Here is a 26088-nt window from a genome sequence, read left to right on the forward strand (position 1 = left end):
AGAAAATTTCCATAACTTTCAACATATGTTGGTAAAACCTTACTGCATCAGGCAAAATTTTAACCTGTCAGAAACTTATGAGAGACAAACTTTTGCAAATGAGAAATGAAAATTTTCAAGCTGGCAAACAAAATACTTTTGAAATAAATTCGAAGAAGAATATTTCAAAGAAGTGATTCTGACCGAGGTAAAAGTTCAGTGCATGGTCCTGACAAGACTTTTTCATTGTTAAACTTTGGAAACACTAAAAGCTTACTGGCATGTGAATTTTTACATGTATTGTATGCCAAATGTTTTATTGATGACTTAAATGAGCACAATATTTTGTCTTTGATCATAGTCTATGGTTTAACAAACTCTATTGTTATATGATAAATATCTGTGATGGCATTTGACTACACCAAAAAGCAATATTAAACTTTTTGCAACAAATGTATAAATTCACAAGTGAACCCCTCCTTTAGTCTGATAGTGTGGCACTGAATAAATGTCATCTACAATATTTACATGGCTAACCCTCACAGCTGTACCTGCCAAGGTGATATTTCAGCATCAAGGAGATTGATAGAGTACCAGAAAACTCAACCATCACATGAAAGTGGATGGCAATTTGACACAGACTATTGTATATGATCTTATGACAATTATCCAGCATAAGTACATTCATACCTCATGTATGTGTCCAAAGATATGATATTTTGGATTCACTTGTTTCTGAATTGTATTCAGTAATTCCATACAGCCAGTTCTCTGCTCTGACATGGTTTTATCTCCATGACCTTAAAAAAATAATATTGTGTACAGAATATCAATAATCTACTGACTTATAAGAATGTTGTATATATATATATATATATATATATATATATATATATATATATATATATATATATATTATATATATATATATATATATATATATATGAATTTATAAGCATATATAGAAGAACCATATTGACATCACATGCAGATGTCATTTAATTTGTACAAGACGGAACTGTTTTTCTCTGTGTGATCACTTCTAATCAAACACAGTAGCATTTCATATTTTAAAACATTCATGATACTTGTCCTTATGCTGTAGATTGGTACAAATTGGACATTCTCTGGGGACGCTAATGAAATATGAAAGTGTGTACCCAAACAAATATAATAACAATATTACAGGTATCAAAATATACAGTTATTGATGCTTTAAACAATAGGATCCTCCCAATGTCTGACCAAGCTGGACTTGATGCATGGCTGCCAAATGACAGACAGTGGAATAACCATTGCTCATATTGTTTGATACAGATGTCAGGTACATTCATTGAAAAAAAACAAAAAAGTGTTCCAGAAATACAGTACCATAGTTTATGAAAATAGACAGTTTGAAGCAATGCATGGTGAACATGCAGCAGACTTTTGAAATGACATTTGCATTTTTACAAGAATGAACACAAACACACAAAGACACATACACACGTTACTTACCCAGTGGGCGTCCGTGTATAATTAAAATATCAATGCCTTCAGGAGTTTTGTTCCATACGTCCAGCATTGGTTGACCCCTTGGAAGGTTTAAACTCCAGTCAAAATATTCTGGCTGCCCTAATGGGAAAAATGTTGAATATGAGGGGGACAAACTATAAAAATCAAAATTCCAGTTGGAATGTATGCATTGCTAGGAATCAATACTGTAATAAGTACATGCATCTTTGTCACTGAACTATCGGTTGTGACATGGACTGACTTTATTATACTACCATTTACAAATGCATGTATGTAGTTGCATGTGGTGGTTTGAGTCCTTGACACATGAATTCAGAGTTTCATCAAAAGAGAGGCACTAGCAAAGTCATACTTACTCTACATGTACACAACAACGGGGAAACATTTTTTGGTATGTCGTTAGAAGTGTTTTATGTTTCCCTTGTGACAAAATACATAATGTGTAATTGCAGATCTATCTAGTGCCATAGTCTATAATTGTTTTTCACTGCTTGATGATCTATACAATGCAAGATCCGACGTACATGAATATTCCACATTGATTAAGGGTCATTAGCATAGAATTTTAATACTGAAACAATCCTCATTAATGTAATCTGCATATTTGAATATCATTATACCTCGCATCTTGCACTAATAGTGATGATCAGATGTGTGACAAGGTTTTTACACATCTGGTCATTAGGCAGTGAAAAGCAAATTTGTCCTTATACACTGTGATATGCACACGGGTCAGTCACAATCAGGGTGCGCTAGAGTGTGTCACTTAGGTCAAAATTTCAAGTTCATGATAACTGTCCAGTTAAATAATATGTTGAAAGGTTATGGTATGGGGCATATCTTCCTAAAATTTGGTGAAGCAAACGTCATTAGTTTTACCACAGTGCACGTTGTTTTATATGGTTGACACAGTGTCACGGACGCTACAGAAATGTTGTACATGAAACACAAATGTCATAATAAAATTTTAAACAATGATTTGTTAATGCTTTCTTATGTTATTACAATATAAAAGATGCATATTGGCATTAAAATAAGCTATACTTAGTATGATTTACTTATAATTTTTCCATGAATAATCACAACCTCAAGTTTAGTGAGAAATACAACAATATTGATCATATTTTTTAATAGGACTTTCAACTCCTCTATGTCCTTCCGCTGGTATGCTGTATTTAAAAGTTTTATTGTCATGAATTAACCATGCTATAGCAACAATATTAATACCATTCAGTGTAATTAAAATGAACTTCTTTCTAAATTATTTTCTGTTTAGTATGACATGTAATTTTGTCACGGACGCTACCAAAATCAAACTTGAAAGTTAGGTCAATTTGAAATATAAAAAGCAATCAACAATCTGGTTTTTTCTTTCTCTTTTCTCCAAAACCTTTCTCTATCAAACATTTAAATTGTGAAAATTGTGTCAAAACATTGACAATTTCTTTAAATTGAACAAGAAAGCTATAGCAACTACTGCAAAAATCAGTTGGAGTATGTGAAAAATGTCTATACCAGTAATAAACTTTCAATACGTCAAAAAACACAGAAGTTAACATTGCTTGTGCCTTACTTAAAGTGTAAAACCAAGATAAAACTAGACACCTAGATCAGGCTAGAGGGACAGGTTGTAAACTTTGACCTGTGGTCCCACAATAAAGTTTGCTACAATGTATTTGACACACCACCCCAGAAATCCAAATGGCTTGCAGCTGTTCTAACACCTGTCAGGATGGGGCGCGCACACACACCTAGGTGAGGCTGGAGATCAGAGACGTAGTCTGCCAACCTTTGACCTCTGTTCTATAATATATCTGTACTCTCTGACGAGCATAAAGTTGGCGTCATACTCATCATCCTCATCCTCAGCTTCAGAGGTCACGCGAAAATGAGGATGAGGATGACGCTACAGTGTCAGCTCCACCGGCGTCAGATCTTATTATTCCCGAATGCATCTGATGGAATGATAAGTGTAAAAACGACTTTAAAAATATGCTCCAAGTTTCATATCACTGTAAATGTGGGATTTGCATTTCATAATATTTAGTTACCTCTCCTCTCAATATCCGTTTCTCACGTTGTAGTTATAAGGCAACATTCTTAGCCCTTAATTTCCTTAAAGTTCAAAGGTTTTATGTTTAATATATTGACTTTTCAGGCCCCAAGTCATAACGTTTATACAAGTTAATTGTTTTATATGTCCTTTGAATAATTAGGGCTTTCACATCACCTCTCATGGTGGCGATTTTTACATATTTCGGACCATGTATACCTTTTTTGCACCAATTTTTGGAAATCTTAACGCAAGAGTTAAGAGGATACCGACAAACACATCCGCGGATCCATGGACTGAAAATTACGAACATTTCCAAAAAACTAGTCCATATGAGATATTCTAACGGTAAAATATTACCTGCGAACCAGTTTTAGGATTCAAAAGAAAGTTGAGAAAGAATGGAGTTGTTATTTTCTTAAGTTATGGGCAAATTTTATCATTTATCCATCATCGGGTAGCGAACCTCCGCAATCTTTGGATACGACGCTGAAGCTGATGCTGAGTAGTGTCATTTTAGCGTCAGCTAGAAAGGTCACCTGAGGATGAGGATGAGGATGACGCCAACTTTACGTTCGTACTCTCTGCCTTCATAATATGTGAAAGTGGTGGAGACAGAGTTGACACAAATGTCATTTCTTACCCCCTTGATTTTTTAAAATTCAAAATGTGATAAGAAAACAATAAAATGTGATGGTTATTTCACATTTAGATTGGCTTATAATCTGAAAAACAATGTTTGCATTTTATTGTAGCATCCGTGACATAATGAATTGAAATGGAATACACAATAATAAATGCATATACAGCACAGAATTCATTGTTCTTTTCACTAGAATTCTAATAACATATTCAATATAATTACTGCATTCTTAAAAAACACCAATCTAAGTGTTACAGTTGAGGCTCAACATAACTTTTTGAGTGTTTTATTACTTTTTAAAAAATCAATTTTTTGCAAATTTACAATTTTATGCCTTGAAGACATTTTGTAACCCAACTCCATGTATGTACACAATATACACACTAGTATTTATATTTTCAGTGGATTAACTGCTTTAAAATGTTTTAAATAGTTATTAATTATTAATAATGTAGTAAACACCGTCACGGACGCTACACCGTCACGGATGCTACATTTCCATATTTTAGGAATATTAATAGTTAATGCAAGGGACAGTAATTATATAATTTGTTTATTTAAGGTAGGCACCTATTGACACTTAGGCCTGTGACATCAGATCTTTTATAACTCCTGTTGTCCTTAAGATATGAGTGTGTCACGGACGCTACAAGAAATTCCGACCACAACGATCTCCATTTTCATTTATTCACAAAACAATACAATATGCAACTTTATTTAATTTTGGTGTATAAAATGCTTGCCATGGATGTTGAGGTTGGAATTAAATTCAATATTACAATATTTTACCCATTTTTCTACATATAAACTAAAGGTATATGTACTTATGGTCATAAAACACAAAAACATAACGATGTTACAGTTTTGGTAAAAATACCACAGTTTCTGTTCCGATGCACATAATCACATGAAATAACTTGTGAAAGAAAGATTAGGTATTCTGCAATAACATATGTAAGCTAAAAATTCCACAATTTTGACACTGTGTTCCAAAAACATTTTGAAATTAAGTACATTTTGAAGTGAAACAGCATAACGCTACTTTTTACAGGTTTTAAAGGCATTTTTATGGATGTACAACCAAAACTGCACAATATATGCAATATTTCTTTATGTGCCCCAGTTAGATACAACTATTACTATTTATTAGAAACAAATAAGCAATATAATATCAGTCTGAATAGCAGATATATGTCCATAACAAATGAAAATCATCTAGCGCACCCTGATTGTGACTGACCGTCAGCATTTTTGATAGTGGTAATTTTATACATTTCATTTAAAGGATACAATGTCATATTAAGAGTGACCCAAATGGAACAATAAGTGCACAATGTCTTTGGCATACAAAGCTTCAACGCAATCTGGTTGTACTGCTACTAATAAAGGTATTGTTGGAAGAATAAACAAAACAGTCTTTCCAAATGTTAAAGTGTCAACCACCAGAAATAAGACTACTGGTCAAACTATAGGACTGTACTGGGGAATCACCTGGAAAAACCAGTGCAAAAGACTCGCCTACAGACTTTCAGAGCATCCCAAACTACTTAGTAGTGTATGAAATTGCATCAAAACTCATTTCTACAAAGGAACATCTGGGAAATTTCATTGCATCTGTACAAAAGTTGAAAATATGCAGAGGCACTCCCATCACAGAGGGAGAAAGATTTGGTGTAAAAAGGGCCTGTTTAGTGGAGCAAGTGAGTACTAGTGGAGGCAAGGAGTCAGCATATACATTCAGATAAAGACAATGCTTTCAGGTGCTTTCATGGTGTGCAACAACAACTACTTGTAACGGATGTCAAAAAGATGCCTGGGAAGACAATCAGACGTGGAATTCCTGAAGAAGGAAAACTGTTATAAAATGTCCCCCCCCCTTCAGGATTTGACATTGAATTGCATGTTGATGACCAAGCTGATTTAGCTGAAATCTTAAAGTATTTTAAAATTCTTCTACAGAGTCAACATGAAGCTCTGAAAATGAAACAAAATAACATAAAAAGCATGAAATGGGATACAAAAGTCATAAGCATATGTTTACATCTGTGAGCAAGAAGTCCAAGATCATACCGGTACACTGTGATCTGAAAGACAGCAACATGTGTATCCTTCCCTCCAACAGACAACTAAGAAGATACAAGGATAGAGTCCATCAAGTCAGCGGCATCAATAGAGATGTTCTACAGTGGATGCATGAGGCAGCCATGGAAGCAAAGCTGCCAGCAAATGGATGGGCTGGTGGTCTTATACATGATGAAACCAAGATCCAGGAAGATGTGATGTTATCGCTGAAGGATGGCAAACCTACACTAATAGGTTGGTTTGATATCGGGGACGAAGCTTTCAACTTGCAACTATTGAAAGAAAATAAAGTAACACAGCATCTGGCAAGTCAAGTACTACAGGTTGTGTTCCTGGGATACACTGGATTCAGATTTCCAGTTTGCCATTTCCCATGTACATTAATAAAGGCATAAGAACTGCACACAATTTTCTGGTATCTAATCGCTAAACTCTATGATTTTAAAGGTATGGCAATCGATCCCAGGGCCTAGGAGTGGTACATGTAAAACAGTGTGTATCTTTGCGTCAGAGGCGGAATAAACTATTGAGTGTATCTATTTACCCAGGAAATCTTAATCCCGACTGCTATGTGTGTACGCAACATACAGCATAGAGCCAGTCGACGTTAGGGACACACACAAAAAACACGAGGAGCAAACAGGTAGAGGTTTTGAACACAATCAATGTACCCGGTACTTCACCAATGTCTGTAACTCCGCGCTTTGAACATAGCTCGTAACAAGGAACAGTGGAAAGCACGTGGGACGTGTAGACCTATAACAGCCACTCATGTAGTTTGTGCACAGTGAAGATTTTGAAGATCAACAACTTTGACGGAAAATGGACCGACCTTTCCTACCGTAATTTTTACCTCCTTCGATTCAGCACAAAATTTTCGTATGGACTATTGATGCGGGATTACAGTCGTTACGTGGTGGCAAATCCTAGTCGTATTGATGACTATACTGCGTAAACAGTCACTAAATAAACTTTGCACGCATTTACGAGCACTGAATATTTTTACCGTTTTTAATCTAAAGCCGTCGGTATACGCGTATGACGGTGGCAAAACAACATAAGGAATCTGGCGTACATTATTACTGAATTACTTTGTCCAAAAGATTTTGAGTTAAAACACCCAAACGCCGAACGATGATCATACAGAACTTTGCAGGTTTCTGGACTAAACGACCCCAAACTGACCGGACCTCAGTAAACTGCCAGGCCCGACGTCTACTCTATCAGCGTCAACTCAACCTTTCATTCTAGACAACTTTACCCCACAAACTGGGAATATACTAAATTTACCTTTAAAAAATTCAACTGTGTATCGTATGGAAAAGATTTTACTGGGGCCACGGGGTAAATCATAAAACCAACAAACCCCAACAGAAACAGTGGAATGATTATTAGTGTGCAAGGTCACTGTGTTATATGTCACGGTAAAAATTTCTAGCTTTGAAATTTCTAGACGGTACAAAAGATATAAGAAATAGGGGCAGAATAAGAAAAGATTACGACCAATGTGTAACTGCCGATGCAGCACCTGACTCTATAACTTTCAGGGGCGTACATTGGTACAGAACGTAATGTTGATAGCAAGGTAGTTCTGCGTCCAGTGATAAACACCCAATATACCACGGCTGTTGATTTGAGCTGCTGCCTTCGATCGAAAATTTTCAACACAAAGACATAATATCAATAATTTTGCGAGATTATAAGAGCCCGCTGTCTTCTCGCCAAATAGCTGCGATCAAGATTATTATGATAGAAGCAATTGACTGCCGAACACCTTGATCTTCTTATACACAATGCGTAAAAATGGGTCATTCCTGTCGAGAAATACGACAGCAAATATCGAAATGTGAATTATTTACAATCCTCCTCGCAATGATTTTTGCACCCGAGTCTATTTTATCACGGCCACTGGACCATTTCTGACGATTTTTACTAACAAAGAATCAGATCACACCCATGGTGGGATCACATTGCAAAGACGTTCACAAAATTTTCATCACAAGAAAGATTACCGTAATCCTCGTTTCAAAGATGTAGGAAATGTATAATGGGTTGTTTATCTTGAAAAATCCCGAGCTGCAGCCGCTAAATACAAAATGCTTTTTGAACAACTTCCCGACAACTTTACAAGCACACTCCGGTGATCACATGACGGTTGTAACCGTACATGAGCTGCCGCCAATGGAGAATCAAAAGACTTCAAATCAAAGGCAAAAAATATAGAAAAAATATCGATATCCAAGCAATGTAAAAAACAAGAATTTTGATAGGGTCAATTTATTGTATATTATAAAAAATGCCCAGGCCACTCGGAACAGCGTAAGATGATGATGTCAGTTGTTCGAATACTACACTCACACTCAAGGGTAAAAATTGGAACTCCGATCGTTATATACTGCTTCCGCCAAGCGAACCCGCTTAGGCTAAAGACGGTAAAATTACCACACATGTAATTATTGTTGCAAGTTTCTGTAAATTTTGCCGACTATTCGGTAGTAGTTGTCAAATTTCTTGAGTCTGTCTGAAAACTATTTCAGGGAATGACGTAAGTTTCAAGACACGTGATGAGTGCGAACGCAATATCGATATCGGGAAAGTAAAGTCAGTTACAGACAATCGAGGAAGAACATAAGAGTCTATTAATCAGCGAATTAAATGAATCCTAGGTTACTATGAAAGTAAAAAAGGTAATGTTGCGCCCTGGTCCGGAAAGAAAAGTTGATAAAGATTTCAAACACATGTCAGATAATATTAGAGCAATTTAGTAAAAAAAACAAGCTCAGAAAAACGTATAGAGAAGAACGACATCACGGCGATCTTCAGACCTTTTTTTTTATCTTTTATTTAAAATTCGCCAGGAGTTTCACATCGAATATGCCTTACGGCAAATGTAATATACTTGAAAAGTACAAAGCAAACTACAATAATTAGCAAGATTTCATTATTTTTTCAAAAGCTTCTAAAAATTTGCTATCATGTCGTAATTCTTTCTCAGTCTTATATCTTAAAGCACACTCCTGTCTGAAAAGTACATCTATGGGTACTTTCCCATCCCCGAGCCAATATTTATGAATAGACCATTTTCATAGCAAAATAAACAGTTTGATCACTTCTCCATTGAATTTTGTGCAAAGCCATTTTTCTGCATTACAATTGAAAATAATGTCAACATTCGTCAAAACTACATTTCTACTCAAAAAATTACAAATGATAATTGAAATTTTTACCCAAAGACGTTTTGCCACTCGGCATTCCAAAAATTTATGTTCCAAAGAATCGGGAACCTGACATACATTACAATTCACAGAATCGATTTTTTTCCAATAATACAAATACTTATTACATGGTAATAACCTATGTAGCAATTTCCATTGAAATTCTCTTAATTTAATTTCTCTTGTACATAAATAAATATTCTTCCAAATCATCTGACTGTGAACAAGTGTTTTTAAGTTATTTACTCCTAGTGACGAATACCATTTATCGATTGCAAGTTTGTCAGTGCTAGAACATTGTTGCTTTAGGAGAATACAATAGATGGATTTACAAGTGATTTTGTCTATTGGAATAAATTGACTATCTGTGTATAAACCATACTGCAAACTCTCTCCTGTAAGTGACTTGTAAAAAATATGATATTTCTTACTCCACCTTTGCGTTACATTTCGTTTTGCAATGACATTATCACATGCTATGTACCAGTCATTTAAAACTCTGACATAAAAATGAGGTATTAATGACGATACATTTCTTGGTAAGGAATTCCAACATCGGTTTTGTTGTAATAAATCACATGACTCATCGATAGTAAAGTAATGCCATGGTATTGCAGCCCAAATGCTGCCTTTACCAGAAACCAATCTTTTTACCCAAATGGCATTGACAGCACGAAGCTGTTTATCAACATTGATACTCTTGACACCACCCTTGTGGTAGTCTTTTTCCAGTGTCGTTTGTTTAATTGGACGTTTTCTTTTGATAAAAACATCAACAAGTTTTTGCACTTTAGCTTTCACTTCATCGGGTATACCGATTACTGAAGCTAAAAACAGAATTTGCGAAATACCTAATACTTTCACAATAACAACTCTCCCATAAAGTGTTAAATTTCTTCTGCCCCAAGTATTTAAAATATTTTCCAGCTTTTTTATTTTATTTGACCAATTTAAATCTTTGCATTTTTCATCATCATACCCAAAATAAGCTCCAAGGGTTTTCACAGGTTCATTTGTCCATTCAATCCCATCCACCTTATCAGTACAGTTTCTATTTTTACCCACCCACATTGCTTTCGACTTTCGACTACTCATTTTTAATCCACAGCACTTATGAAAGTCCCCCATAACATTTAAAACAATCTTAATAGAACCCTTATCTTTCACAAAAATTGTCGTATCATCAGCTAGTAAAGAGATTTTCGCAGAGTTGTTATTTGGAATAGAAATACCAGAAATTTGCTTGTGTTGTCTAACTTTACATGCAAGGACTTCTATGACAAGTAAAAACAGTAATGCAGAGAGAGGACAACCCTGACGTACTCCTCTCTGAAGCGAAAAGAAATCGGAATTCCAACCTTTATACGAAATGCTGCTAGAAATGTTGGTGTATAATACTTTCACCCATTGAATAAAATTGTGACCAAAATTAAACCGTTTCAATACGTTAAACATGAAGTTCCAGTTCACACTGTCGAAAGCCTTTTCATAATCAATAAACAAAATTGCCCCCTCTAAGTTGTTCTTTTTTGTATAGTGCAGGATATCAGTGATGAGACGTATATTTTCGCCAATATAACGTCCTTTCATGTAACCAGTTTGATCACGATCAATGACAAAAGGTAAAACACATTTCAGCCTGTTTGATAAAACCTTGGTAGCAATCTTGTAATCAATATTCAACAATGACACAGGCCTCCAATTATTTAAATCACTTTCCATGCCCTTTTTGAATAATAGAGATATCATACCTCGCTTTTGTAACGTTGAAAGTTCGCCAAAAATCAAAGCGTCATTCAAAGAAGAAATAACTAAATATTTAATATCTTGCCAGAAGAAACGATAAAATTCTACTGACAATCCGTCGCAACCCGGAGACTTGTTTCCTTGCATGGTCTTTAACGCGTGGAGGCATTCCTCTTCTGTGAGAAGAGACCTTCGCATAGCTCCTGCTGTGAATCAGATAGCTGTGGTAAAACCGTGTCCGATAGAAAACTGTCCAACGTCATTCCACTTTCTCTGTGCTTATACAGCTCGCTGTAGAAGTTTCGCTGTTCTCGGAGAATTCCATCTGTGTCTGTCACCTGTTTTCCATCACTTGTCACAAGCTCTTTCATTTCCTTTTTTGCAGCGTTATGTTTTTCCATGTTTAAAAAGTACTTGGTGCTTCTTTCCCCCTTTTCAATCCATGTGACACGAGATCGTATTTGTGCCCCTTCTGATAATAACGTGTATAGCTCTTCAAGCCGCTTCTTAGTTTCACCGTATCTTTGTATATTCTCATCCGATGGATTTGTGATCATTAATCTTTCATATTCTTGTAGCTTCTTTTCAAGGTTCGGTATTTTTTTGTTGTAGTTCTTTGTCGCGTTCCGCGTAAATTCTATAGCATATTCTCTAACTTCTCCTTTTAAAAGATCCCACTTCACTTGGTTGTTATCAAAGCTTTTACGTTGACAGTTCTGTATAAGTTCTTTTACATTTGTAACGAATTCTTCCTTATCCAAAAGTTTATTGTTGAATTTCCACGTTCCTGGTCCCCTCTTGTCGACGCTTAACTGAATCTCCAGGGATACAGCCATATGGTCTGACAGTATGGCAGGTCTGATGTCTGTCTTCTTGACTTGACGAAGAAGATGCTTAGCAAGAAAAATGTAGTCCAGGCGGCTGTGAACTGGCGATGGTGTGAGTCTGCGCCATGTGAACTGACGTTTTCCTGGGTGCAATTTTCGCCAAACGTCACATAGACTGAAACGCTGAATGAAATTCCGTAAAACGGCTGTAGAGCTGTCATTTGTACGGCGTGAATTTGCATTGGATACTCTGTCCATATTTTTGTCCAGTACGCAGTTGAAATCACCTACCACTATTGTGTTCTCGTACAAACAATTTTCGTTGACGTAATCGTTGCATTTTTCGAAGAACTCTTTTCTTTGTTTCATACCATTTGGGGCGTAAATACCACAGACTGACATTTTCAAACCATTGTGACTCCCATTTATTATGATAATTCGGCCATCATTGTCTTTCCACACAGTGTCAACGTCAAAGTGAAAATTTTGACGGACCAATATAGCTGTACCTCTGCTATAATTGTCACCTTTCGAATAGAAAATTCTGCCACACCATTCTTTTTCCCACAGATCAGTGTCTCTTCCGTCTCCGTGAAGTTCTTGTAAAATTGCCACATCTGTCTTTTGAAATTTAAGCCATCGAAAGATATGTTGTCGCTTGGTTTTCTCGTTGAAACCCCTGACGTTCAGGGTAATAAATCTGATATTGTTCATCATTAGGATCGCAACTTCCGTCTTCTTTTACGATTCTTCTTGGTGTCTGTTTTCTTCACAGTTGTTGACGTTAATAATGGCGGTGATTCTGCAGATAACTCCGAGACGTCCTCTCGAGACGTATTATATCTCTCATCGTCACCGCTAACGTCAGTTACATTTTCATCGTCCACATCTGTCACGTTTTTATCATCTTGTAGACTCTCTGACGTTACAGCTATTTTCGACTTGTTTCCTTTACTTTCCCGTAAAAAAGCAATGATAGAACTTTGCTCTTTTCCGTCGGATGTGGTAGTCGCTTTACCCTTCTGAATGACAGTTGCAGTCTTTGGAGTACTTTCTCTTTGTATCGGTACTTCACGTTGTTTTGATGGAGGATCGTTGACCGTGTCTTTCTGGTTGTTTTACAGTCTCTTGCCATGTGTCCATCTCCTGAACATTTCCTGCACTTTACCGGCTTTGCGCAAACGTAACTTGAATGTCCCTCTTCAAGACATTTACCACAGCGTTGTTGGAAATTTGCCATGGGTTGTTTGCAAATGATCTTAGCCGAAAATGTTCCGATTTTAATGAAGTCTGGTAACGGTGCTTTCGGCTGTTCAATATACACAGACCGATCTCCATTGAAGATGTTGGTCAGCTTGCCTCCGAACCTCCACTTTAGACGAGTTATGTCTGTTTTTAGCTGCAGGCCCATGTTGTTAAGAGTGGTCAAAATCGCACTATCATCAAGCATAGAGGCAAGTCCTTTATGGTTACTCTGAGCCAGTTTTCATGCAGTTCTCTTCTAAAGGGGTTTCGTCCCCATAGTGGAACAGACTTACCCCGTAATGCTAGCCCGTGCTGAAGTAAAATTGTTCTGTCAGCTTCATCACTTAGATAAATTCGCCACAATCCCCTTACTCGTTGTAATCCTTCAAGACTATCGATTGTAACGACTTCTGCTATTGCTGCTAAAACCTCCTCACCTCTTAGCCAGTGGCTGCTATCTCTTGGTTCCACGTCTGACTGTTTGAGAAAGAGCGGTAGAACTTGAGCGCTGTCTTGGCTGGCTGTAGCATTCCGGTTGTCGGCAACCACCTGTGCGTACAGTGCTTTGTCTTGACTCGCCGTGGCCATATTGGCTTGTTCGGTACCAAAACTAACAAAAAACCTTCTTACACGAACAAAATGTTCACTTTGTTACCTTAACACTGCTCACAAACAGTTTAAGTAACAGATGACTGAGACTTAGATGCAAACACCACTGATTTCGCTAGAAATATACGATGTTTTAGAGCGTTTCGAAAACCTGCTTCCGTAGATTGCAGAACAGAGCGCCCTCTGATCTTCAGACCTTTCATGTTTCAGTCTGAACGGTCACCATTTGATGCTATAATCTATGGCAAGTGTCTCTTTTTTGACAACTCCAACAGAGATGAATGGATCGCGATTTAGTTTCATTGCCCCGACCCGACCGCCGGGAAATAATGCAGCTCATGGGCACCTGTATAATCGTCGCATGAACGTATCCAAAGGCCGGCCACTGCATTGGCCTTTGACCGTGCATCGCCAGCAAACAACGGTTTTGAACGTCACGAGAGCAATTTTTCGCCGTCTGTGAGCGGTTGAGTGATTTGGGTAGGCCATGGAGCTACTACTTTGGTAGCTCCATGTGTAGGCATAGATCGGAATCGAGTTGATTTCGGCTGAAAGTTGTTAGAAAAGTAGTTCTTCGTGCTCAATTCAAAATGAGTCCGCATGTCGCGGGTTTTGTCCCTGTAACCATTGGTCAAGTATTTTGCTCAGTATATAGTAAGAATCGTTTATTCATTGTTGACATCGTAATCGATCCGATGTACACAACAAATGTTTGATCGTTTGCACCTTTGCGCGTCCCCTCGTGATTGGCAGCTGTTTGAACGCTTTCATCTATTGTTCTTTGGACGCTTCGAACACAGCATCGAAGCAGTTTTGGCATCAAAAAGCAACTTAAAATAGAAAAAATGAGAGAATTTCGCCGACAAGGTGATTCCACAAGTATTCACAAAACGTAATATGTTGGAACAGTGCTTTAATTTACACCATGGTGCTTGAAAGATCCAGATTTTCGGGAGCATTCGTTGACGCTGCTACCATGTGCCACTCATGTTGGATTATGAATGCCCAGGGAGATAGGGGGTATTTATAGGCTCCCCCTGCCTTTAACTTCCAAGTAGACTACCGGTATATTCTGCAAGATGGTGGGGAAGAAAACTGGCAATTCTGAGTCAAATTTCCAGATTGCTACAAGACCAGTCAAAATCTAGTTAACCAGACCTCATCTATCATCCATGCAAAAGATTTCTCCCACAACATGAAGTTGAGAAATGCAGTCCTTTCTGGTGGTCATATTGAAGGACGACATAAGAGAGCCTTAGTGAAGAATGGTCTACCTATTGAATGGAATCAATGGGTGAGAGCAGTCAAATGGGATAGAGATGTGAACAGTGGACCTATTTATCAGAAGATTTCAGATACTCATCTACATGTAGCACCAAGTAATGCTGAGAAAATGTGTAATCATCTTGCTGAAGACATGTTGAATGAAGACATGTTGCATCTAATGAAATGCTATCAGTCTAGTCTGTCTGATGGAACACAACTCAACAGTGTCATTGAATTTCTTGAACAAACAAGCAATATCATATCAGTAAGCGCCATTTTGCATCTTTGTTGCCAAGGGTGTCGCTAGGGCCTTTATTTAGAACTGGGAGGGCATTTTCAAAAATTTCCAATGCAGATGTTTTTTTGACCATTTTATTTGTCAAAATAAACAAGCAATAAAAAATTCATTTTTACTCTTCACAAGACCTTTAAGTTAAATTTCCAAGTTGCTACAAAACCATCTGTAAATAAGTATACAAGTCCAAATCTAGTTAACTCAACATCATCTATCATCCATGCACAAGATTTCTCTCACAACATGAAGAAGTTGAGAAATGCAGTTCTTTCTAGTGGTCATGTTGAAGGACAACATAAGAGAGCCTTAGTGAAGAATGGTCTACCTATTGAATGGAATCAATGGGTGAGAGCAGTCAAATGGGATAGAGATGTGAACAGTGGACCTATTTATCAGAAGATTTCAGATACTCATCTAGCACCAAGTAATGCTGAGAAGATGTGTAATCATCTTGCTGAAGACATGTTGAATGAAGACATGTTGCATCTAATGAAATGCTATCAGTCTAGTCTGTCTGATGGAACACAACTCAACAGTGTCATTGAATTTCTTGAACAAACAAGCAATATCATATCAGTAAGCGCCATTTTACAAGTGGTATAGCCACAAACTGATGATGTCAAATCGCCGTACACAAAACACAGGTGCATTGTAATTATAGCACTTTGTATTGTGTACAGTGATTTGCCGTCATTAATTTGTGGCTATACCACTTTTAAAATGATGCCTATCAGTGTTCCGGGATCACAGAATAGTGATATCTATGAGTGATGACAGACTTCAGAAACTACGATCAGCACACCTGTGGTTCAAAGAATGGCGTCAAGAAGTAGCTTCAGATCACAACACCCCACCTGCTAAAAGACAGAAATGCTACCTTTCACTGAATCCTTGGATGACACAGAATGTATGCTTTTGGCCTTTGAAAAGGTATGCAGCCTTCATCAGCAACAATTCCCAAACAGTGGAATAGTACCAGCACGTTTCAACTCAGACACAGCGGAAAATCACTTCTGTCAAGAGCGTGGGCTGCACAATGGTAATGAAACACATAGTAGCTATGCCACCTATTGCAGTACAGTTAATGCTATCATAATTGGACAGTCGTTGAAATCCAGGGGAAATCTGTCTGATGCAGGCATTGCAACCACTTAGCCATTTAACTTCAATGTCAGAGCAAGGAAAAGGAAATGACCATGATTCATAAATAGTTTGCCTTGGGCAGATATCCTGATTGGGGAAGACAGGAGGATTCGTTTTTATAATCTGAATCACAGACAGAATATTGTTAATTTAAAATATGACATACTGTATACTGAAATCAAGAAGAAAATCCACATTTAATGGGCATGATCGGGTGATTACAATTTTACAAGACTAGTATATTCTACTGCCATAATAATTTAACTAATCATACCTGGCATGGCGGCGCCAACAAGTTGTCTGAGTTGCACCGATCCACATCATATCTAAGTGAAAACAATCTAACAGGTTCCTCTCCTGGAGGCAATGGTCTGTGTAAGTGTCCTAGAAGAGATGTTGTTTCTTCTGATGCATATCCCATGGCAAGTTCATTTACTGCATTGATTAAATCATCTACAAATAAATCAAAACAAGTTTTTTGTTGAGTGTTCATCCACTCCCTATATGCTAACACAGGTTGTGTACTTGTATGAACATATCTAGCCGTCATCTGGTAGACTGACAGGCCACGTCATCCTTGCCTGATCTACAATGACAGCGAATAATATGAATAAATGTAATGTTCTTGAATAGATGAGTCAATAGATTGAAACATCAAATATTCCGCTTCCTAATACAGGTTGTACGGTATGTGTACCGGTACATATCTGGCCGTCGTCTGTCATCTGTCTGACTGACAGGCCACGGCAGATGATGTCATCCTTGTCTGATATACAATGACAGCAAATAATATGAATGAAATGTACATGTAATGTTGTGGCATAGTTGAGTCAATCTGCATTAAATAAATTGCTCATTTGACCCCCAGTTTCTGTCACTTGAGTTGTCACATTGTGTTTCTGTTCATCTTCTATGACTGGGCGTTTGATAGTTTGCTGTCATTGCAAAAATGTAGCCAAAGCATGATATTGTTTGATACAATTTTATTCCTAGTCATTGATCATTTTAGGATGGGCAAAAATACCAAATGTGGCCATCCTTCCTGCATTTTATCACTTCTGAGAGTAAAGTTTCCTTGTGGATGATTTGTATTGTTGAGGGAAAATATTCATGAAATAGTCAATGCTAAATAGTTGTTATAAATGAAAGCATGATGCATGGTGCATTAGACACCCCCTTTAAAAATGGAATGAGCCATTGGATGATTGCTAGATTGAGTCTCTTAATCGCTTGTAAACAGGAAGACTCAGCATGTGACTCATTGTGTATCTGTACATATGAGTGTTGGCGAGATATTTTCATTTTGTATATGTAAAAGAAATCACAAGAAACAAATGTATGATGCACAGTAAAGGTATTAGGAAAATACCACAAAGTATGCACTTGGACAGAGCATTGTGGTTTGCCCTCAGCTTTATATTGGGTGATACACTATATGCTGATGTCCTTGTGTATACTTTGTGGTATTTTCCTAATAATCTCATAATATAACCATAACCAGTAAATTGATATTGTAAGACTAAAGGTATCAGCATATTACGGTATGTATGTAAAACACCTACATACATACAGTACTTAATTCATCACTGCATAGAATAAGCACCCCTTGGCCTCATACCAGACATTTACCCTGAAAACCAAATGGAAGTACGGTATGTTTGAGAAATAAAATGACCTGATACTGACATTTAAACATGTCAGAATGATTTAGAGTACAAAAAAATCAATTTGATATTCTGGACAAGATGCATGTACTGTAACTTTGATTTATGCAAGAAAACTAAAATGCGTGTCTCTCGTAACCAACCTACCTCAGACATTTTTTGTTCGCATTTTCTGAAACCCACATTTCTTTTTATTTGTTGCCTCAATAATAAGCAACCAATCACACCAGTACACAAACCTTTGAGTCAATTCAGAAATTTCTGAACTTTTTGGCCCAATAACCATACACTAGTATTCGTATAGGTAAATTGTCTTGTATTAATGAAAGCTTTTCTGAGTGAGTGGCGTGTCAGTTTAGCCTAGAGGGGACACAGCTTATACCCTTTGTATCTCTCAAACATCTGTCCCTCCAAGTCCTCTCTCTTTCAACACTCTATCTTACCCTTACTAGAACATTTCCCTCAAACAATCCCTCTTGCACTGCCCCATAATTCTCCCCATCCTCAACATTCAACTTACCTGTTTACTGATAAGTTAAATTCTGCTTTCTAGAGTATTTTCAACTCAGATCTTTCCATGCTGTGCAAGCAACACTACACCACCAGATCTGTGTGGAAATTTGAGAAAATTAGTACAATTGGAAAGAATTTGGTCTTTTCCTTGACTTGTCAACACTCACATGATGCATATTAGCTCATTATGAAAACATCATTACATCAATGTTCTCAACAGCCTTGAAAATCAGATTGATGGATAATATGCATATCAATATATAATTTGAATATGTTTTCATGACAATACATTCTCCTGATTTGGATATTAACATATGAATAGGCTGCTTAAAAACAGAGAGATGGCCAACCAATCATTACAATCAGTGTGCCCTCTAAGGTGAGGTGAGAAAAAATTATTTTGAGTCAATTGAAGAAAACTTGATTTGCTGTGCGTCACCGCGGCGCATACATGAAAATAGCTTTAACTACAAGTCAGCAGTTGTAAGTATAGCGCCCTCTATGGTCATTTGTCTTTCTCAATTCTTGGTAATCTGGTATGAGTCAATGAGAAGACAATGAAAACAACAGTGGCTGTCTCCTTCCCCATGAGAAGTTAACTATCTGCATAAAGTATCAGTGCGGAGACTAACAGATACGAAACATTCAGATATTTTTTGCCCAAAAACTACAGGGAAACATGTTATCTGTGTAAATTATGAATCTGCTTAGCATTTCATTGGCAGGCTTTTTAAAGATGTGTCAGTGACGCATCAGATTACTTGTAAATTAAATGCATCAGCTTGTTTTTCTCTGCGTCAAGGGCAATGGGCTTAGCGGGCACATTGATCACAATCCTTTTGTGGTTAAATCTGAAATATTACTCACTGCTAGGTTAGATTTAAAAGAGTCACATAATTTGAACAATTTATTTGAAGGATAATGATAAAGATACTTCTAAGAAGTGACTGAACTTACATATCACTGTCCAAGTTTTCTTTATCTATTGATACATCAACAGATTTCTTTGTTTCTTTCTTGTAAGCTTCAATACACTGAGGTAGTACACTCTGTAGAGAGAAAACAGAGACCAATTGGTTTGTTATGCAGGAGTGTACGTACTTGATAGACCTGGCTAGAAAATGTTTCTAGCTCATTTTCTGTCAGTAAATCCCCATTGAATATGGAAACCTTAGATGGAAATTATAGCTGTATTTGATTGTATCACAAACAAAATAATGTCCATATATATGACATAAAAGAGTAATCCTTGTACCAAGTTTGAAAGAAATTGCTCCTGACATCTCTGAAAAATGTGTGTAAGAGGACAGACTGACGGACTGATGAAGGCATGCACAGACAAATACACAGATGCACGGACATGACTGTTTGCAATTTCTTCTTTTTTCATGGGCTCACAAAAATTTATATGATAAAGTTCTATTGTTTAAACAAACAACATAACCCTTGGCTATGACTCTACTCAAAAAAGAAACATTTTTCACAAATTTTACACATCAATGAACCCATTTAATGTCACTAACAACCGACCTAACAGAATTTTGTGACACTGACATGTTATTGTTATGTAAATTTTGTACATACAAATATTCCTCTACAGTCTCTTTCAAAAATAAAAATTTCCATTCTTAACTTAAGAGTATTAGATTTGACATAGCTACACTGGTTATAATGCTATACATGTATATGTATTCTGTGTGGGAGGACATGATGTTTGGTTTTACAGAGTGTGTCAAGGCACATGTAGTGTGTGAAAGTCAATGAAGTGTACAGGGGGTGTCCAGCTTTGTTTTCTTACATTTTTTTCTGTTGCTCTAGGTTTTTCTTTTTCTTCTCATAATATTACATGATCTTCACACGTTGCTGCTGGACCAGGCGACCTTTCTCTATATTGAACTCTTCCTCTGCCAGAAGATCAGCAAATAGTAATTAACATAAACCTTGTTACCTGTCTTTATGACCTGTGTAGCCATATAAAAGTAAGATCAAACACTAAACAATAAATTTATTGCAATGTTTTGATGGTCCTTGTACTCATTTGATGAAGCAACATATCAAAATATCTTGACCTTTGATTAAAATTGCATTTTTGCTGCAAAATTATTCAAACATTCATGTTTTTCACATATCTAAAACAGAAACTTTCACAATTCAGCATTTTTGGGGCATTGTTCGGTAAATTTTGCCCCAGTTTACATGTACCGGTATATTGACATCAGAAAGATATTATGAAATCAAAGACACTTCTTTACAAATGCAGTGTGAATGGCAAATATATTTTGACATACTTTTACACTTGACTAAATTTCCTGCATTGTCTAAATATTTAAACAAAGATCAAAGTTTGTGAAAATTTATTTCACTTCTTAAAACCAATGATCATCAGAATTTTGAAATATCTTAGTCTAGGACACACTGCATGTAATTGCAGATGAATTAGAGATACATGTATACCGGTATTTATTGATAGTGCTATTCTCCTTGATGTTATCTTTAACATTTGGAAGATGTAATATCATGCTCCCTTCAACACTGAACACTCAGAAACAAAAAGACTGTTCAGGTTAAGGTACGGTACATGTAGGATGTGCCTTGGGGACAGATATTCAAACTCTTAAACTTTTACAAGATTCTTTTGGGCAACCACTTGTAGGGCTCGAAATTAACTTTTTTCCCTGGTAGTCCACTTGGACTACCATTTTCTGGAGTTGGTAGCCTGGTGACAGTGGCTGGTAGCCCATGCATATTTTAGTTCAGTGATATCTTTTTTCGTTAACCAGACAAGAAAAGGCTATTTTTCAAGATTCTGCCAATGAAGTGAATTTTCTAGTCATTTGATGTGAATATTGCACACTTTTAATACCTAAGGAAACAGGTATAATAGACTATAGTGATACTTAAAAGTTTGGTGACCTATTGATAACCCCTTTCCCTCTCAGATTTGAATGCAAATTTTGATAGTTATCATGACAACGACACTACCTTCTCAGCACTGAGACATACTGTAGAGGGGCTAAAAATAGACCATGGGCTTTCTGTAAGGAGGCATAATTTCCGTGTTATTGCAATTTATCCATTACGATATGATCAAAATGCAACAAAAAGTTCCAGTGCCTGTGCTTGAAGTCCGTCAGTTTGTTGCAAAGTTCCAGGGTACAGCCGGTAGTCTTTGTAATTTGCATAACAAAGTGATAGTGTGGCCTTTCTGTGTCCAGCTAGGTTTGACTGCATTTAGATGCCGTCTGTTGTGAGTTGTGAATACCAAATTGAAAGCTAACCATATTTTAGCTTGTACCAAAGTGACAGACTGAACACATCATGCCAAGTACTGACTTATTCAGGTCCCAGCCTTTGGTAGTCCGTGTGGGCTACAATTTTCAATGATTTTGGTAGCCCCAGAGAAAAGTTGGTAGTCTGTGGACGCGGGACTACAGCTAATTTTGAGCCCTGACTTGTGGAGGCATCATTTTGAAACTTATGGAGTATGAAATTGTTACCAGCTTAGTTTTTTCTCTAATAGAGATAACACATATATAGCGGCTATTTTGCATTTCAAATGTCAGTAAATATTGGATAATTTGTTTCTCTTGTACCAAAATTTGCATGGTAACCCCGGATATTATTCTTGCTTTCAAAAGAGAAATGAAAATGGTTGAAAGTTTGAACAAAAGTTTACATCTTCATTTCTGAGGTGTGAACTTCCTGAATCAGCAATAGTTGGATCAAATTATGATTTGATTTTCCAGAATAATCACATTTTAGAAACTCCTGCTACAGCAAAATTTGGTAAACTCCTGTACGATTAAAACAAAATAGGGTAAGAAGTTTTAAATATCGGTAGGGGTAGCCTGGTTACTGGAAGCAGACCGTGACGCTATTTTCATTTGGCATAATTGATCATTGATCCTATTACTAGTATATTAGCCTAACTGGGGCACAGATCTTCAAGTTAACAGCTTCTTGATTGCAGTTCAGTTGGACTCAAATTTTTAAGTTCACTTCTGAGACTCCTTGGTTAACGAGTGAAGGCACAACAATTTTGATAATGCCATCAAAACTGATGTATTGCAGCCACATAACCAATCTTATGCATTACATAGACTGTTAGAAGTCAGTAATATATGAATGTGGACATGAATACTTCCAACAGTCTGAAATACCAAGCATGGCATTTCACATATGTACATACAAGTGAACATACCTTTGCATCAATTTCTTCGGCCTTTTCATTGGCTTCCTGGTCAATGAAGGCCATCATATTTTGATCTGAAACACAACATTTCAAATCGGTTAATTTTGGTGCTGCAAATGGTCGGAAGTAACGCGCAGGGTTCTCCCCAGAGTCCCAAGAGTGCTTGACAGCTCATTAATATTCATGAGCATTAATATTAATGAAAAACTGTAACATTTTATATGCTTGTATGATTACTTAATTAGGGCTTGATGTACAAATGATAACAGCCATTTCCACTGAGCCTTAAAGGTATTTTTTCAGTTTTAACTGAACAATACATCGTGTCGCGATGCTGGTAGTAAAAAGTGTAACACACTTTTGCTTGGTACGGAACACCCGCATGTTTGCCGGCCGGTAGCTCTGCATGGCAGGGCTGTGTGTTACCGACGTTATACAGCCTCCCACCATAGCGCTGCAGACTGCTATACGCAAAACACTGGTAGCTCCTCGGAGGCCGTAAAACGTCGGTAACACACAGCCATGCCATTCAGAGCTAGCAGTCTGCAGGGCTGTGGTGGGAGGCCGTATAACGCCGGTAATACCGGCCGGTTCCTGGGTGAATGTGCTCTACAAAAACGTCGCGATTAATTCCGTAGAGCTTTTCTCACTTGATATGAATCGCTTGGGATACTTCTCAGATTTTTTCTCAGATCCTCGAGGGTTTTGTTTTGGAAGAAATGTCTGTTCATTATGTTTTCCATATCACAATTATTACAATGATCGCCTCTGGGTTCCCGTCACCCACAGGCCCACGGAACGTTTCGTAGATCGTCGTCGGATGGGAAGTGACTGACACTGTGAGGCCGAAGGCCGAACCTCGGTACTGTATTCTTATTCTTAACCTCGGTACTGTATTCTTATACAGTACCGAGGTTCGGCCTTCGGCCTCACAGTGTCAGTCACTTCCCATCCGACGACGATCTACGAAACGTTCCGTGGGCCTGTGCCGTCACCTGGACCGTGGAGGTACCACTACCAGAAGATGCCCGGACGAACACCATAAAAATGTTATCAATCAGGGCTCGAAATTAACTTTTTCCCCTGGTAGTCCCACTCGGGCTACCATTTTCTGAAGTTGGTAGCCCAGTGACAATGGCTGGTAGCCCATGATCCAAATTGAGGGATATTGTTTTTCATTAACCAGACAAAAAAAAAACCATTTTTCAAGCTTCTGCCCATGAAGTGAATTTTCCAGTCATTTATTGTGAATACTTACACCTAGTACCAGAAGGAAACGGTTTAAAGGTCCCCCCCCCCCCCCCAAACAAAAAATTGTTTCTTGTCCTTGAAATTCAGCAAAAGTGATGTTGGGACGCGGTTTTCGTTTTTTTCCATCTTTTTTCTTAAAAATGCTGGTTTGGCACTATTGATGCAACAGTTATTTTCTTTTATCACTGACTGCATAATACCCGGTACTTCAGTTTTCTGTTTAGTATTTTTGGACATGCAAACAGGGATATCAAGGATAGCTGTACTGATCAGTATGTAACCCCAAAAATGCCATGACGCGCAGGTTCTGAAATGACGCACGCGGTGACCAGAAACGATCTTTTTTGGCCTAATGGACAACAGTGATACTCAAGAGTTTGGTGATCTATGACATCTTGTTTCATTCTCAGAGTTGCATGAAAATTTTGATAGTCGTCATGAACACGACCTTCTCAGTACGTCGAGACTAGACAAACTGTAGCAGTGCCAAAAATAGACCATGGGCTGTGGGGAGGAGGCACATAGCTGCAAAATTGTAGCGCTACGGTGAGGCGGTCGGTGAGTTTTGGTTTTTGCGACCTCGCTCACCAGTAGAGCTACAATGCCGAAGGCCCTGTAGCTTACAAAATAAGCGTGTCACAAATGGCGCGGCATTTTCATGTAAAATCCCACATAATTTACTGCATTTGGTCGTACCGATTTATCACTACTGAAGACTAAACACTATACTACACTAACCTTGTCATTTATGGGCTTTGGTATTAGCACAGACACGTCGATCGCGTTCCAAAATCATTTCTTGGAGCCGCCATTACCAACTTCCAGTAATGGCGGCTCCCAGAAACACGCTCAATGTTTATGGAATGCGATCGACGTGTCTGTGCTAATACAAAACCCCATAAACGACAAGGTTAGTGTAGTATAGTGTTTAGTCTTCAGTAGTGATAAATCGGTACGACCAAATGCAGTAAATATGTGGGATTTTACATGAAAATGCTGCGCCATGTGTGACGCGCTTATTTTGTATGCTACAGGGCCTTCGGCATTGTAGCTCTACTGGTGAGCGAGGTCGCAAAAACCAAAACTCATCGACCACCTCACCGTAGAGCTACAATTTTGCAGCTAGGAGGCACATTGCCCGTCATTGATACATTTTGATCAAAATGCAATGAAAATGCGTTTCCATTTACCATCACTTCCAGTGCCTGTCATTCAAGTATGCCAGTTCAGATATTGGACATCGCACGCCAAGCCTACTGACTGAATTTTATGTCCCGGTCTTTGGTAGTCCATATGTGGGCTACCTTTCATGGATTTTGGTAGCCCAAGGGAAAAGTTGGTAGTCTGTGGACGCGGGACTACCGCTAATTTCGAGCCCTGTCAATGCTCTCTTAGTGGCACAGTGTGTAATTTTAGACTACCTGGATCCAAAACATTACCTGTTTCTGCACATCTGCGTCACTCAAAGCCATTTTGATGTCTTACGTTTGATAATCACGGCAAAAAGATCAAGCATTGTATCAACCAGGTTGCCCTCAACCGATATCAAGGTCACCCATGGCAGATGATCACATGACCATGTGAGTATGGTTGAGTGTTCTTGATAGAAGGGGTGTACGTTGTTCGTTATGTGGCTTCAAGACAAATAATACATTTTTCATGAAAGAAATGTGAACCGAGCACGGTAAATTTACATAAAATACTTTTTTTGACTTGAAGAATTCATATTTCATACATTGTTTGACAAAAACTTGAGGTATATCATGTTATTAGTACACATATATTCCCACCACCCTAATTCAGTCACCCACCGTATCTGGTCACCTGATCAAAGTCACATCCTCATCCTC

The 26088-nt window shown here is 37.6% G+C and overlaps 1 protein-coding gene and 1 long non-coding RNA gene across 2 annotated transcripts in view; both read right to left on the reverse strand.

Moving 5' to 3' along the window:
• Positions 1–25826, reverse strand: part of LOC139115899 (V-type proton ATPase subunit E-like) — a 340813-nt gene extending 314987 nt beyond the window's left edge. The window contains exon 1 of the mRNA XM_070678329.1: positions 25678–25826. Within this exon, the coding sequence (XP_070534430.1) occupies positions 25678–25710 (33 nt within the window). The 5' untranslated portion in view covers positions 25711–25826. The remainder of the gene's footprint in view (positions 1–25677) is intronic.
• On the reverse strand, positions 16905–23230 carry LOC139115911 (uncharacterized). Its single transcript, XR_011548204.1, has 5 exons — positions 22997–23230; positions 20594–20699; positions 19753–19844; positions 18803–18890; positions 16905–17071 (listed from the first exon to the last, which is right to left on the reverse strand). It is a non-coding gene; the product is annotated as an uncharacterized lncRNA (long non-coding RNA).
• Positions 25827–26088: the final 262 nt, after the last annotated feature.

The sequence above is a fragment of the Ptychodera flava genome, chromosome 2 (genome assembly GCF_041260155.1).
Source record: "Ptychodera flava strain L36383 chromosome 2, AS_Pfla_20210202, whole genome shotgun sequence".
NCBI lineage: Eukaryota > Metazoa > Hemichordata > Enteropneusta > Ptychoderidae > Ptychodera > Ptychodera flava.